The following is a 14,730-nucleotide window of genomic DNA, read 5'->3' on the forward strand; positions in this document are numbered from 1 at the left end:
AGTACAACGTCATTATGCTACTAAATACACAGTACAACGTCACTATGCTACTAGATACACAGTACAATGTCACTATGCTCCTATATACACAGTACAACTTCATTATGCTCTTAGATACACAGTACAACGTCACTATGCTACTAGATACACAGTACAATGTCACTATGCTCCTATATACACAGTACAACTTCATTATGCTCTTAGATACACAGCACAACTTCAATATGCTCCTAGATACACGGTACAACTTTACTATGCTTTTAGATACACAGTACAACTTCACTATGCTCTTAGATACACAGTACAACTTCAGTATGCTCCTAGATACACAGTTCAACTTCAGTATGCTCCTAGATACACAGTACAACGTCATTATGCTACTAAATACACAGTACAACGTCACTATGCTACTAGATACACAGTACAACTTCAGTATGCTCCTAGATACACAGTACAATTTCAGTATGCTCCGATATACACAGTACAACTTCAATATGCTCCTAGATACACAGTACAACTTCAGCATCCTCCTTTACTGACTTCACAACCTACCAGGACATGTATCTAGTAGGTGAGGGGCAGATTATCACAGTAGTTGATATGTGGGTAACTACAACTTCAATACCCTGGACCTAAATGCACAGCTCCATCTACGAGGACAAGTCCTGCATCCACAATGTGATGAGCAGCTATCCCAGCTTTACCACTGTAGCTGATGGCTGGTTTACATGAGCCATGGATCTATGTGTAAGTGTAGGTGAGCCCCTCATGTGCTATGTGACCAATGTGTGTACATGATATGTGATTCTACCACTGTTACTTATTTCTGAATCACTGGAGACTTTGGTATTTCTGAGGCCATAACTTCAGAGTCCTCATATATACACAGGCCAATCTAACATGGTACCAAGGGACTAATAATATTCCTAGGCTATCTAATTTGTGATGGTGTAATATCTCTGTCTGGAATACTTGATTCTCTATATGACTGTAACTTCAGCACAACATGTATCCTTGTATCCAGGAGACCCTGACCACCTCAGCATGTGTTTGACTAGTATGTTATGTACCAGCTATTCTCCCCATGAAGGCACTGACCTACCTGATATAGATGTATCATCCATACTCGTCTACTTTACTGATAAGCCTGTAGGTGTCAGGGCAGTACAGCACACATCAACAGGTCAGCCCATAAACTCTGCACAAGTTCATCCTGCAGTCATACGAGGATATCCATTACATTGGCTGTAACCTGTGGGTATGGCCTGCCAGCTATGTATATGACAGTGTGCATACCTGTAGTCCATGGCACATGTAAACCACTGGCAGGAATACACTGTAAACACGCTCAGCACCCCTCAGTATGATAAGAGGTAAGTGACTGTGTGATAGATGTGTACACAGAGGACGCTGGGAGAAGGATTTCCTGTGTGTGCACATTGTTGCAGAGGCTCCATCTTGCGCGGAGGGGAGCTCTTTCTCTGCCTTGTATTGTGCAGGGAGCAGGTGCTGGCCGCATTACCATACAGCTGAGAGCACAAAGGAGCAGCTCATTCATCCCCTGCACAATAACACGGGCCCTTAATGACAGCCACGCGAGCGACACACACCGCGCTCACTCCTAGGGGGAATCTAAGTACATCGCACTGCACTGTATACAAGCCATGGCCACCGCGCCTCTACATATATATACAAGGCTATGTCCACCGTGCTACAGTCTGTACATATCTATTCTAAGTACACTACATTACAGTATATAGAAGTCTATATACACCACACTATATTGGATACAAGTCTATATACACCACACTCTATTGGATACAAGTCTCTATACATTATAATGTATAGAAGTCTATGTACGCCACACTACAGTACGCACAAGTCAGGTATATGATATTGCAGTATATACAAGTTTATAAACACCACACTACATTATATATAAGTCGGTATACATTAAATTGTATAAAAGGTTATGTACGCCACTCTACAGTACGTACAAGTTTATGTATATCACCCTACAGTATAAAAAGTCTAAACACCATATTACATTGTATGCAAAGTTATATGGATAATAGTGTATACAAGATTATGTACACCACGCTGCAGTAAATACAAGTCCATATACATCACACTGCAGTGCACACACCTTATACAAGACTATGTACAGCACACTGTAATGTATACAGGAGGTATACCGTCATCACACTGTACCACATTAAAGTCTTCTTATGTTGCAGTACATGTGCAAGGACCATTATAATGTATACACTTCAATATACAACACTAATGTCCATATACATCTAATAGAGTGCATGCAGGTCTAACTACATCACATTAGAGTTCATGTATTTATATACACACCACACTGCAATATACTATGTTATTTACATCACAGTACATTGTATATGTATATCTATGAACGTCTCTTTTGAGGGTCCCTTAACTGATCCTCACGTGGCCAAATGGTGATAGTAATTCCTTGTTATTCTCTGTGTGCCGGCAATAGAAGTATAGAAAGGGAATGGCTACTGGAGGGAAGCTGTATCCCCTGGTCATATAGCATGCACCTTCATCACCTGGTCATACAGTATGCCCCTTCATCCCCTGGTCATATAGCATGCACCTTCATCACCTTGTCTTACAGTATGCCCCTTCATCCCCTGGTCATATAACATGCCCATTCATGCCCTGGTTATATAGCATGCACCTTCTTGCCCTGGTCACATAGCATGCCCCTTCATCCCCAGGTCATATAGAATGCCCCTTCATCACCTGGTCATACAGCATGCCCCTTCTTTCCCTTTCATATAGCATGCCCATTCATCCCCTGGTCATATATCATGCACCTTCTTCCCCTGGTCATATAGCATGCACCTTCCTCCCCTGGTCATATAGCATGCACCTTCATCACCTGGTCATACAGTATGCCCCATTCATCCCCTGGTCATATAGCATGCCCATTCATCCCCTGGTCATATAGCATGCCCCTTCATCCCCTGGTCACATACCGGTAGCATGCACCTTCATCCCCTGGTCATATAGCATGCACCTTCATCACCTGGTCATATAGCATGCCCCTTCATTCCCTGGTCACCTAGCATGCTCCTTCATCCCCTGGTCATATAGCATGCCCCTTCTTCCCCTCCTCATATAGCATGCCCATTCATGCCCTGGTCACATAGCATGCACCTTCATCCTCTGGTCATATAGCATGCACCTTCACTGACACAACGCCCGCAGGTAAAGCAGAGTCAATAGTAGATCCGGGCAGTGACAGGTGCACAGCGGGGAATGGCTGAAGAAATCTGATCTTCCTGCTAAGCATGTCGTTCTGCACCTTGTGGACTCTTTACCTAGTATATGATATATAGTACACAGCACTGCTTATAGTAGAAAGTAATTTACCTAGTATATAATAAATAGCACACAGCACTGCTTATATGGAAAGGAATTTACCTAGTATATAATACATAGCACAGGACGCTGCTTAAAGTCTAAAGTAGTACAGGTAACATACAATTAGAATATAAAAGACGGTATATTGTATATAATATACTGTAAATCAGGTAGTATATAATAAATAGTGAGTTACTTTGTGTAGTACTGTCCCTCACAGGAAATATGCAATATGGATAAGTTTGCTGATACTTATGACTACTCCTAAAAACCTAGGGACCCCTGGGTGTTGGATCTCTTATTATGTGATTTTAATACATAATTGTCTCACTTAAGGAATGTTATTATGTATGCTTCGTAGGTGAGAACATGGGGCACTGGGGGGATTGGGGGCAGGAACTAACGGGGGCGGTGATAAGGGGGTGGGGGGTCCAACATTTGGGGGGAATAGGAGGAGAGGTGCTTTTTTTCTTCTATGGATTTGATTTCCTCTCCCATCCTTTGATGCAGCTTTTAGGAGAACGTGTGATCACATGACTGGCAAGTATATAATGTCTGCTTGCTAGAACTAGTAGTGCTGGTGTCAGGACTGTAAGTGAGTGTGTGTGTGCACAGTGCCCGGGGAAGGAGAGGAGGGAGGCGGCGGCTGGAGGAGGGAGGTTGCACATTTTACAGCTCACTGACCATTTGGCGATCCATAGAGAGGAGGGTTCGGCAAGTGGCTCCTTTGTGACATCTCTGGACAGATTGGGGGTCTGCTCATTTCCATCTCATTAGCTATGCAGACGGCAAGCTCCATATAAAGAGGCAGGCGGGCAGCCACAGGCAGAGTCGCCGAGAACTCAGTCGCGCAAGCCACGAACACCTGGGATTCCTAATCTGTACAGAGCCTTAGGACACTACATACATACAGGACATCTACAGTCACTGGGATTATAGCTCCTGCCTATGTGGATTGTTGCTTGATTTTTACCCCTATGGAGCTGAAGGTTTAGGGGCACACAAGGTGCTGCGAGTCCCCTAACCCAGCACCAGTCTCCACCTATCACCATTCACAAGAACTGTCACTCAATGAGAGGGCGTCTCTAGAGGGGAGACAAGACACAGGGACTGGTGTGTGCAGACAGTGCCTGCCTGGGACAAGCTTACTGGGGCTGAGCCTGCCTTGTACCGCAGACGGCACCGAAGCCAATATGGGACCTCAGCCCGCGATCAGCCTGGTAATGGTGGCCGCACTCCTGTGCCAGGTAAGGACCACATAGGGCTTGTGATGGTGGCATGTATACCTGGTGAGCCTGGATATACAGTGTCTAGAGGAGCGGTATACCTGGTGATCCTGGATATACAGTGTCTATAGGAGCTGTATACCTGGTGATCCTGGATATACAATGTCTATAGGAGCTGTATACCTGGTGATCCTGGATATACAGTGTCTATAGGAGCTGTATACCTGGTGATCCTGGATATACAATGTCTATAGGAGCTGTATACCTGGTGATCCTGGATATACAGTGTCTATAGGAGCTGTATACCTGGTGATCCTGAATATATAGTGTCTATAGGAGCTGTATACCTGGTGATCCTGAATATATAGTGTCTATAGGAGCTGTATACCTGGTGATCCTGGATATATAGTGTCTATAGGAGCTGTATACCTGGTGATCCTGGATATACAGTGGCTATAGGAGCTGTATACCTGGTAATCCTGGATATATAGTGTCTATAGGAGCTGTATACCTGGCGATCCTGGATATACAGTGTCTATAGGAGCTGTATACCTGGTGATCCTGGATATACAATGTCTATAGGAGCTGTATACCTGGTGATCCTGGATATATAGTTGTCTATAGGAGCTGTGTGCATAGGTGTATGGACATATAAGACCTAATATATATTATATATGCACACAGATGAGATGGCTATGTCACATTAGATATGTATACTGATGGAGAGGGGTCTGCTGGCTGCAGTAGATACTGAGCGCATATATGGTGATATGACACACTACAGACTGTATAGTAGACGGGGTGTCTTCTCCTGACTACAGACTGATGTCTCGGCGTTTGTCTGTCCTACAGGTCACTTGCTCCGGACTCTTTGAGCTCAAGCTGCAGGAGTTTGTCAATAAGAAGGGTCCTATCGGCAATATGAATTGCTGCCGCAGCGGGACGTCCGGCTCCAAGGGGTTACAGCAATGCGACTGCAAGACCTTCTTCCGAATCTGCCTGAAACACTATCAGAGCAGCGTCTCCCCGGAGCCTCCCTGCACCTATGGCAGCGCCGTCACCCCTGTGCTGGGCTCCAACTCGTTCACCGTCCCGGACAGCATCAGCTCGGACCCCAGCTTTACCAACCCCATCCGCTTCACTTTTGGATTCACCTGGCCTGTGAGTAAGCTTTTCTATTGGAGCTGCTGCTGTCTATATACATGTAGCGAGTAGATGCCGCACTAGAAGCAGAACATCAGGGTGGTTGGCAGGGCATTGTCTACACAGGGTGCGGCTGGAACATGGAAGGTGAAATAAACCCCTGGATAAAAGCATCAGTGCACTTAGATAAAGGACTGGCAGCTGCCTGAGGGGAGGGGGCACTTGTAGGGTTTACATCTGTCTCTATATCCTGGGGGGATATCTGGTAGTCACAGCTCCAAGCTATGGAACTGAAGGCCTGAGATTTGTATGTGAAAGGAGATGAGAAGTGTTATTTCTCTTAGGCCAGGCTCTTTATTTCCCAGAAGGAACAAGTGTTATGGTGTTGGAAATGCCACTACCTTACTCTCCCCCTCTTGTCTCTAGAGCTGGTTGTATAATTGTCAGCTCAGCGTGAAATTCCCAAAAGGATTCATTTTACAGCCATCCTCAATGTGTGAAAGTGGCTAAATTAAGCGTGAAGATTGATGACAACAGCCAGGCTAGGAGCCCTGTTCTCCGCTTCTCCATCTGATGCCACCATAAAAGGGTTAAATAAAACAAGAAGGGGAATTTTCGTTTTTTTGCCTTGCACGTTATACATTGAGAAGGGCCAAATATGACAAAAGGTCATTGGCTTGCAGTGCAAGATGTGGAATGGGCAGCGGAGGGTTAACCAGAGGAAGCGACTGTAGAAGCGACTGGCACCTCAGAGGTTCGCTAACTGAATAATAAAGCAAACAAACATAAAATCATACCAGGAAATAACTACTAAAAGTCCACCCATTTCCTTAGGAAAAGTGAAAACATGAAGCTAGCCAACACAATTCTGTGTGCCTCGCCTAGAGAGCGGGGGGGTGTAACAATCAGTCCTAAATATATAATAATAGCTCTGATCTTGTATGCGATAATTCTTTTAGCTGTGCTAACCTTACTGTGTCCATTTTCTTGCACAGGGTACATTCTCCCTTATCATTGAAGCATTGCACACTGATTCTCCAGATGATCTTAACACAGGTAAGATGCCTTGTAATCTCCAAGTCTATCTAGTGCTGATAGTAAGGAGCTAATTCACACTTAATTATGTCATTACATGTATAAAGTGCTACCAAGTGGCCATTTACTGAGCTTTAAGAGCTTTGAGCGTTAGATTGAATTCAGTTTATGATATTAACTAAGAGAGTCTTTTACTTCTAGTGCTTTCAGTAGTTTGTCCAGGAGTCTTGCAGATTTATAATATATCATTATTAGTTATTAAAACATTATTGACGCTGTGTCAGTCGTCAGATCACATAATGTTCAGGGCAGTAGTACAGTAGCAAGTGCACAGGTCCTGCCAGCTGGTGTACAGTGCAATAGTTGTAATGAATGATCTTCTTTTGGCAGAGAATCCAGAGCGTCTCATCAGCCGCCTCTCCACCCAGAGACATCTGACTGTGGGTGAGGAGTGGTCCCAGGATTTACACAGCAGTGGCCGCACTGAGCTCAAATACTCCTACCGCTTTGTGTGTGATGAATACTACTATGGAGAAGGATGCTCGGACTACTGCCGGCCCAGGGATGATGCTTTTGGACATTTTTACTGTGGCGAAAAGGGAGAGAAGATCTGTAACCCTGGCTGGAAGGGCCAGTACTGCACAGAACGTAAGTATCTTCATGTTTATGTGGCTGAATTCAGGAGAGAGACTGTAATAAATATAGATGTACCATATTATTATTATCAGATGTGCAATAACAATGCTTCTCTGTGAGCGTCATGGCTGATTCCTTCCATGAAATAACACATTTATTACTCGGGGTGCCTCATTAATCATGTTGATTCGCTCCTTTTTCTTCTGTCTAATGGGGTTGTTCCACTCTATTTTGTGCCTCCAGTGTCACATAGCTGTGTAAAATGTGCTCTGCCTGCTTAACAAGCTTGTCTTAAGCCCGAGAAGCAGGAAGGCCCCCCTTCCCCCACACTTCTTTGTCAGGCGGTGCCCCTCTTTCTGCTGAGAACTTTGCACCATTTATTTAAATGATAATAATAATGAAAAGTTTTCAGAGAAATCACACGCGTGCCATAGATTAGATCTCGCCATTGATTGGCTATAGGGGGAGCACCCCTGCCTCTGATTGGCTGGAGGCACTAGGGTATTGTTGCAGAAGGGCAGCTGCTGGGAGAGAATAGACAATAGAGCAGCTGTCCTGTACTGGCACCCTGCACACCAGCTGTCCACTCTTATCTGCACACACTCGCTGGGATATTAAGGGGTGGAACCGTGTGTATAGAATTAGGCAAAGAAAAAAAGACTTCTGACCCTCACTAGGAGAAAAAAGTGCATGCAAAGGGGGAGGGGAGACAAGGACTCTGAGCTCTCTTTTGTCTGTGTATAAATGTATTATAGAGACAGCTTGTTTACAAGTGACCAGTAATACACTAGTTACCAAGCCAGATCACTAGTCTGGCCGGATTAGCTCACTTGTTACATTCACATGCCTCTGTATTGTCGCTGATACACCACACTGTAGTTCTTATGTTTCCATCCCTTCTTTTACAGCAATCTGTCTTCCGGGATGTGATGAGCACCATGGTTATTGTGAGAAGCCTGGGGAGTGCAAGTAAGTTTATTACATTATTTACCATATATAAATATAATATATATATATCAAACATGTTCTAATGTACAGATTTATCATACTCAATATCCTGTAATCTTCTTCTTACTAGATGCCGTGTTGGTTGGCAAGGTCGCTACTGTGATGAATGCATCCGCTATCCAGGTTGTCTGCATGGTACGTGCCAGCAGCCATGGCAATGCAACTGCCAAGAAGGATGGGGTGGACTTTTCTGTAATCAAGGTAGGCTAATGAACAAAATTTGGATGAATCAATCAATTAATAATAAGTTACTAAATAAAATGTTAGAAATAATATGCACTAACTAAATACCCTTACTTACCATGCAGATCTTAACTACTGCACACACCACAAACCTTGCAAGAATGGAGCAACCTGCACCAACACAGGTCAAGGAAGCTACACTTGCTCTTGCCGTCCAGGCTACACTGGGTCCAACTGTGAGATCGAGATCAATGAATGTGACGCCAACCCTTGTAAAAATGGAGGAAGTTGCACGGTAAGTTCTATTCTGATAATTCTGAACACTATTTTCATGTAATGTATAGCATTGAAAATATGTATAACTATATATTCTTATTAAAATTATTCCTAGGATATGTTATATTGTATAGATCTGTCCTTATCTATGGTACATATACTGAAAAAAAATCCTTTATTTTTCACAGGACCTAGAAAACAGCTATTCCTGCGCATGTCCGCCAGGCTTCTATGGTAAAAATTGTGAGCTGAGTGCTATGACTTGTGCTGATGGGCCATGCTTCAATGGAGGCAGATGCACCGATAACCCAGATGGTGGATACAGTTGCCTCTGCCCATTCGCATACTCTGGCTTCAACTGTGAAAAGAAAATTGATTATTGCAGTTCCAATCCTTGTGCCAATGGTAAGATCACATGCCATTCATGCCGTTTTAATGTTTATCAAGGCATACATGTTAATTGTTCTACATAGCCCTATATTAATTCAGATACACGTGCATTATAAGATCTAAGTGGATGAGATATTTAGAATTGAATTGATCAGAAGATTATTCACAGTATATTTATTGGAGCAGTGTGCATAGAAAGTGTAGTAAATAATTTTTTAACATTCCCCAATTTACATTTTTATAGGAGCTCGCTGTGAAGACCTTGGAAATTCCTACATATGCCAGTGCCAAGAAGGCTTCTCTGGGAGACATTGTGATGATAACCTGGATGACTGTGCTTCCTTCCCGTGCCAAAATGGTGGCACATGCCAGGATGGGATTAATGACTACTCCTGTACTTGCCCTCCTGGGTACACTGGGAAAAACTGCAGTATGCCTGTCAGCAAATGTGAGCACAACCCATGCCACAATGGGGCAACATGCCATGAGAGAAACAACCGCTATGTGTGTGAATGTGCTCATGGCTATGGAGGACTTAACTGCCAGTTCTTGTTGCCTGAAACAAAAACTGAAACTGATAAATACATAGAAAGGCAAAGTGGACAATTCCCCTGGATTGCAGTTTGTGCTGGAATCATCCTGGCATTATTGCTGCTGCTCGGTTGTGCGGCGGTAGTTGTTTATGTGCGTCTTAGGGTGAATAGGAAGCGTCACGCGCCTGTGGCTACTCGTGGCGAGAACAAGACTATGAATAATTTGGCAACCTGCCAGCGTGAAAAGGACATTTCTGTAAGTGTTATAGGCACCACTCAGATTAAAAATACAAATAAGAAAGTGGACTTTCTCAGTGAAAGCAATAATGATAAAAATGGCTTCAAGACACGATACCCATCTGTGGATTACAATTTAGTACATGAACTGAAGCATGAGGACACTACCAAGGAGGAACGGAGGAATTGTGAAGCCAAATGCAGCTCAAGTGACTCAGACTCAGAAGATCTTCACTCTTCACATTTGAAAAGGTGAATATCTTGTGGATTCTAACTGAGGAAGACTCCTAACTTTATTCCCTATTTCTTAACTTAGTGCAAGTCATCTAACCATGCGCTTTATATTTGTTATCCACAGTGATTCTTCAGAAAAACGGAGACCAGACTCAAATCACTCCTCATCTAAAGACACAAAATATCAGTCAGTCTATGTCATATCAGACGAGAAAGATGAATGCATTATAGCAACTGAGGTTAGTATGGCTGGTTTATGCTAACTTTTAGTAGGATGTTTGAAGAAAATAACATAAGAATTGTTATCTGAATAAGTATGTGCACCCAAGTAACAGCCTATGGGTAGGCCTCCAGCTCACAGCCTACTGGTAGGCCTCCACCATACAGCCTCCAGCACACAGCGTATTGGTAGGCCTCCAGCATACAGCCTATTGGTAGGCCTCCAGCACACAGGCTATTGGTAAGCCTCCAGCTCACAGCCTATTGGTAGGCCTCGAGCACACAGCGTATTGGTAGGCCTCCTGCACACAGCCTATTGGTAGGCCTCCAGCACACAGCCTATTGGTAGGTCTCCAGCATACAGCCTATGGGTAGGTCTCCAGCTCACATCCTATTGGTAGGCCTCCAGCACACAGCCTTATTGGTAGGCCTCCAGCACACAGCCTATGGGTAGGCCTCCAGCTCACAGCCTATTGGTAGACTTCCAGCACAAAGCCTATTGGTAGGCCTCCTACACACAGCCTATTGGTAGGCCTTCAGCACACAGCCTAATGGTAGGCCTCCTGCACACAGCCTATTGGTACGCCTCCAGCACACAGCCTATTGGTAGGCCTCCAGCACACAGCCTATTGGTAGGCCTCCAGCACACAGCCTTATTGGTAGGCCTCCAGCACACAGCCTATTGGTAGGCCTCCAGCACACAGCCTTATTCGTAGGCCTCCAGCACACAGCCTATTGGTAGGCCTCCAGCACACAGCCTTATTGGTAGGCTTCCAGCACACAGCCTATTGGTAGGCCTCCAGCATACAGCCTATGGGTAGGCCTACAGCTCACAGCCTATTGGTAGACTTCCAGCACAAAGCCTATTGTTAGGCCTCCAGCACACAGCCTATTGGTAGGCCTCCAGCATACAGCCTATGGGTAGGCCTCCAGCTCGCAGCCTATTGGTGGACTTCCAGCACACATCCTATTGGTAGGCCTCCAGCACACAGCCTTATTAGTAGGCTGACAGCACACAGCCTATTGGTAGGCCTCCACCATACAGCCTCCAGCACACATCCTATTGGTAGGCCTCCAGCACACAGCCTATTGGTAGGCCACCTGCACACAGCTTAATGGTAGGCCTCCTGCACACAGCCTATTGGTAGGCCTCCAGCACACAGCCTATTGGTAGATAGGGCCAAGGACTGGTACAAGGGATCCATAAGCACCCTATACTCCTGATATTATGTAAAATGTAAGTAAGGAGTAACATTTTAATGTATGCAAAGTAAAGCAAGCTTGAATGCAAGAATCTTAGTAACCTGTTCGCATAGTATGGCCACTGCATTAATAGTAACCCAGAGATAGCATGCTAGCATATGACTAATATTATCTTTTCTGTTTTCCACAGGTGTAGTAAAGAAGCTGTACAACCCATTCTTGTCGAATATTCAGAGGTGACGCCCACATGAATGCTGCTGATAATTGAGGAGAGGGACATCCCTTTGTTGACTGCTGCTGAGACACTAAATTCAGGCTGAGCTGGTTCTCTACTGAAATTAGCAAAATGACTGCAAAACAAAATGGACACCCCAAGCTAGTCTCTGTGTCCGGACACAAACTGTTGCACTGCCATTTCTGTTCTTCTCCATTCTTCATTGCACTATGGACAGTTGCTTTTTTATAATTATAATACAGTAAATATATATATATAAAAGTATAAATATATATTTAATGAATGGACTTCTACATTCTTTAGAAGAAGAGCGCACTGCCTGAGGTGTTTATTTTTAATCCTTATGAGCCACTACGTTGCTAAACTACAGATACTGCCTGGCTTAGTCTTTTTTATACTAAAAGGTGTTTTCACTAGGTCAAAAATGTGCGTTATTTTTTTGAACTTGTAAGACTATTTTTACGATATTTGTAAAGCTCGAGTATTTGTAATGGTCATTTTTATAATTTAAAGTTGGTAAATATGTATAAAGGCACTTCAGGTCTATGTGACTATATTTTTTGTATATATATGTATTTATGGAATATTGTGCAAATGGTATTTGATTTTTTTCTACAGTTTTTTGTTAATGAAGGAATTAATTTTTAAACTATTTTTCCAAAATAAATATTATGAATGATACTTTTGGAGTTTATATTTACTGTGATTAGCATTACGTCAAGATTTGTATATGCTAAATTGATATAGTTGAGGATGTATTGCAAAATTGCAGTTTTTTAGTTGCTACATATCCAGGGACTTAAAGTTCATTGTCACATGGGGGTCCGACTGTGATCAGATCCAAAGGGCTGGAGGACACGTGACCAGCTGGAGATTACATAGATGCTGCAGCATGATGACAGCAGATGGGGAACGTCTGGCACCCCAACCACTGTCTCCCTAGTAAAGATATTGCACCACCAGCAGCTTAGATCAACACTCATATCTGCTACCTGTGTAATGGTCACTGTACTGAACTTTCCAGGCAGCAGAGATGAGTATCAATTCCTGGTGTCATGGGCTATTGTCTTTACAAGGGAGACAGTGGTTGGGGTATGAAGCTGGGGTGTGAAGCCCCCTGTGGATAACCCATGTTCCTTGCTATTCTATTTCCTTGCTATTGATGAACCTCCACTAATCTGTTGCTGGCGTCCTATTGAACATCAATTACAATCAACTGTAAGACTCCTTAAGGCTAAGGCCTCATGTAGAAAGGGCCACAGCAAAAAAGTAATGTGGGAAAAACCATGGCGGAAATGCATCACATTTTTTCACAGAAAGTCCTTTCTGCTTCAATGATACCTATAGGGAAACAGGCAGCACTTCCGTAGGTATAACTGATATTCTATGATTTATAAAACCGCAATGGTTTCCGCTGCGAATATTCTTATGCAGTGTGAGGATGGGATTCGCTAGGGACTGTTAAATACTGGGGCCAAACTGCACCCATTATGCCACGTGGGGTCCAGGCCTAAAAGGGTTACCTAGCCTTTAAAATTTGATGATTTATCATTAGGACCTTTCTCCTGTTTTGCTGATACTGGCACTGTTGGAATTTATTCTCTAGCTCCCACCATTCCTGCACAACCGATGCTCTTAGATTTGGTGCCTGATGTGTTATTGAGGCTCTATACTGTCAGGAGAAAGGTGTCAGGCAGGAGCAGTCATGGGGTAGGAGTCTGAGCTCTGACACTGGCTTCCTCTGACTGGAACTCTGAATCACACCCCCTGCCTCGTACTGAGATTACAGAGCTTAAATAGTACATAAGACATCAAAAATACTTGATCGGGAACAGTGAAGGCTGTAATCAGTGGAACGGCATCTATTAAAGGATACCTAGAAGTGGAGATGGTGAAAAGCCCTCTTTAAGATAGGACATCAATTTTAGATTGACTGTCAGGACCTCTGTAGATCAGCTGTTTCCCAGAGTGTGCAGCACTTGCTTGTAGGCTGGGTGCTGCACTGTTTACTCACCTTATTCTTGATAACATCGAGATACTGCTGCAGCACCCATAACCCTCTGTTACTATGAAGAATATGTCATAGGGATGGGGTAGTTCCCATTTTGACATTTGGTAAAATTTTTGTAATACTTCATTTCAGCTGAGATAGTGCTCCAAGGCAATTGAACACTGTCAGCTTTACAGCTGATTTTGGGGGTCCAAGCAGCAGGACATCTTGTCAACAAGTCATTGCAACAAAAAAAAGTACAGACCAAAGTGAACAGTTTAAGCAGTCTGCCCTTTGGATCTCTCTGTGATGCACTCTGTTTCATATGCAAGCAGACCAATGTCTTTAGACTTCATAGAAGCAAATGGTAATGATGGCAGTTCATAGCAGTAATGATGGAAAGTTTCTTATGTTGTGCAAACATAGTTGTTTATGCCAGTGAATGTCACACAATCTAGAACAAAGTTGCTGTACTTCACGGGCAGAAGAATTTAGTTTGTTGCTGCAATATCTTTATCAGAATTGATTGTTGTCTATCTTCTGTGTGTAGACGCTAAACCATCTATAGTAATGTATTTGCAAATCTTACACTATTTTCAGGAACTGTAATTATTGTGCTTGCATGAACAGAAAAAATTATGATGTGAGAATGGCCAACGGCTACCAAAGGCCTTAATTTAATTTGAGGAAGTAATCTGCAATGACGTTCTACATTTAACATATATCTAAATTCATATATGATTTTTACTAGATGATGTTTATGGGATAATTACTAATAGTAATGTA

At 43.4% G+C, this 14,730-nt stretch overlaps 1 protein-coding gene across 1 annotated transcript; it reads left to right on the forward strand.

Moving 5' to 3' along the window:
- Positions 1-4,206: 4,206 nt before the first annotated feature.
- On the forward strand, positions 4,207-12,524 carry DLL1 (delta like canonical Notch ligand 1). Its single transcript, XM_075267737.1, has 11 exons — positions 4,207-4,643; positions 5,475-5,783; positions 6,761-6,821; positions 7,191-7,448; positions 8,345-8,405; positions 8,515-8,645; positions 8,753-8,922; positions 9,092-9,308; positions 9,538-10,315; positions 10,422-10,536; positions 11,910-12,524. Exons 1-11 carry the CDS (start codon positions 4,590-4,592, stop codon positions 11,913-11,915), a joined length of 2,160 nt encoding a protein of 719 aa, XP_075123838.1. The 5' UTR covers positions 4,207-4,589; the 3' UTR covers positions 11,916-12,524.
- Positions 12,525-14,730: the final 2,206 nt, after the last annotated feature.

Source organism: Leptodactylus fuscus, chromosome 3, assembly GCF_031893055.1.
Source record: "Leptodactylus fuscus isolate aLepFus1 chromosome 3, aLepFus1.hap2, whole genome shotgun sequence".
Taxonomy (NCBI): Eukaryota; Metazoa; Chordata; class Amphibia; order Anura; family Leptodactylidae; genus Leptodactylus; species Leptodactylus fuscus.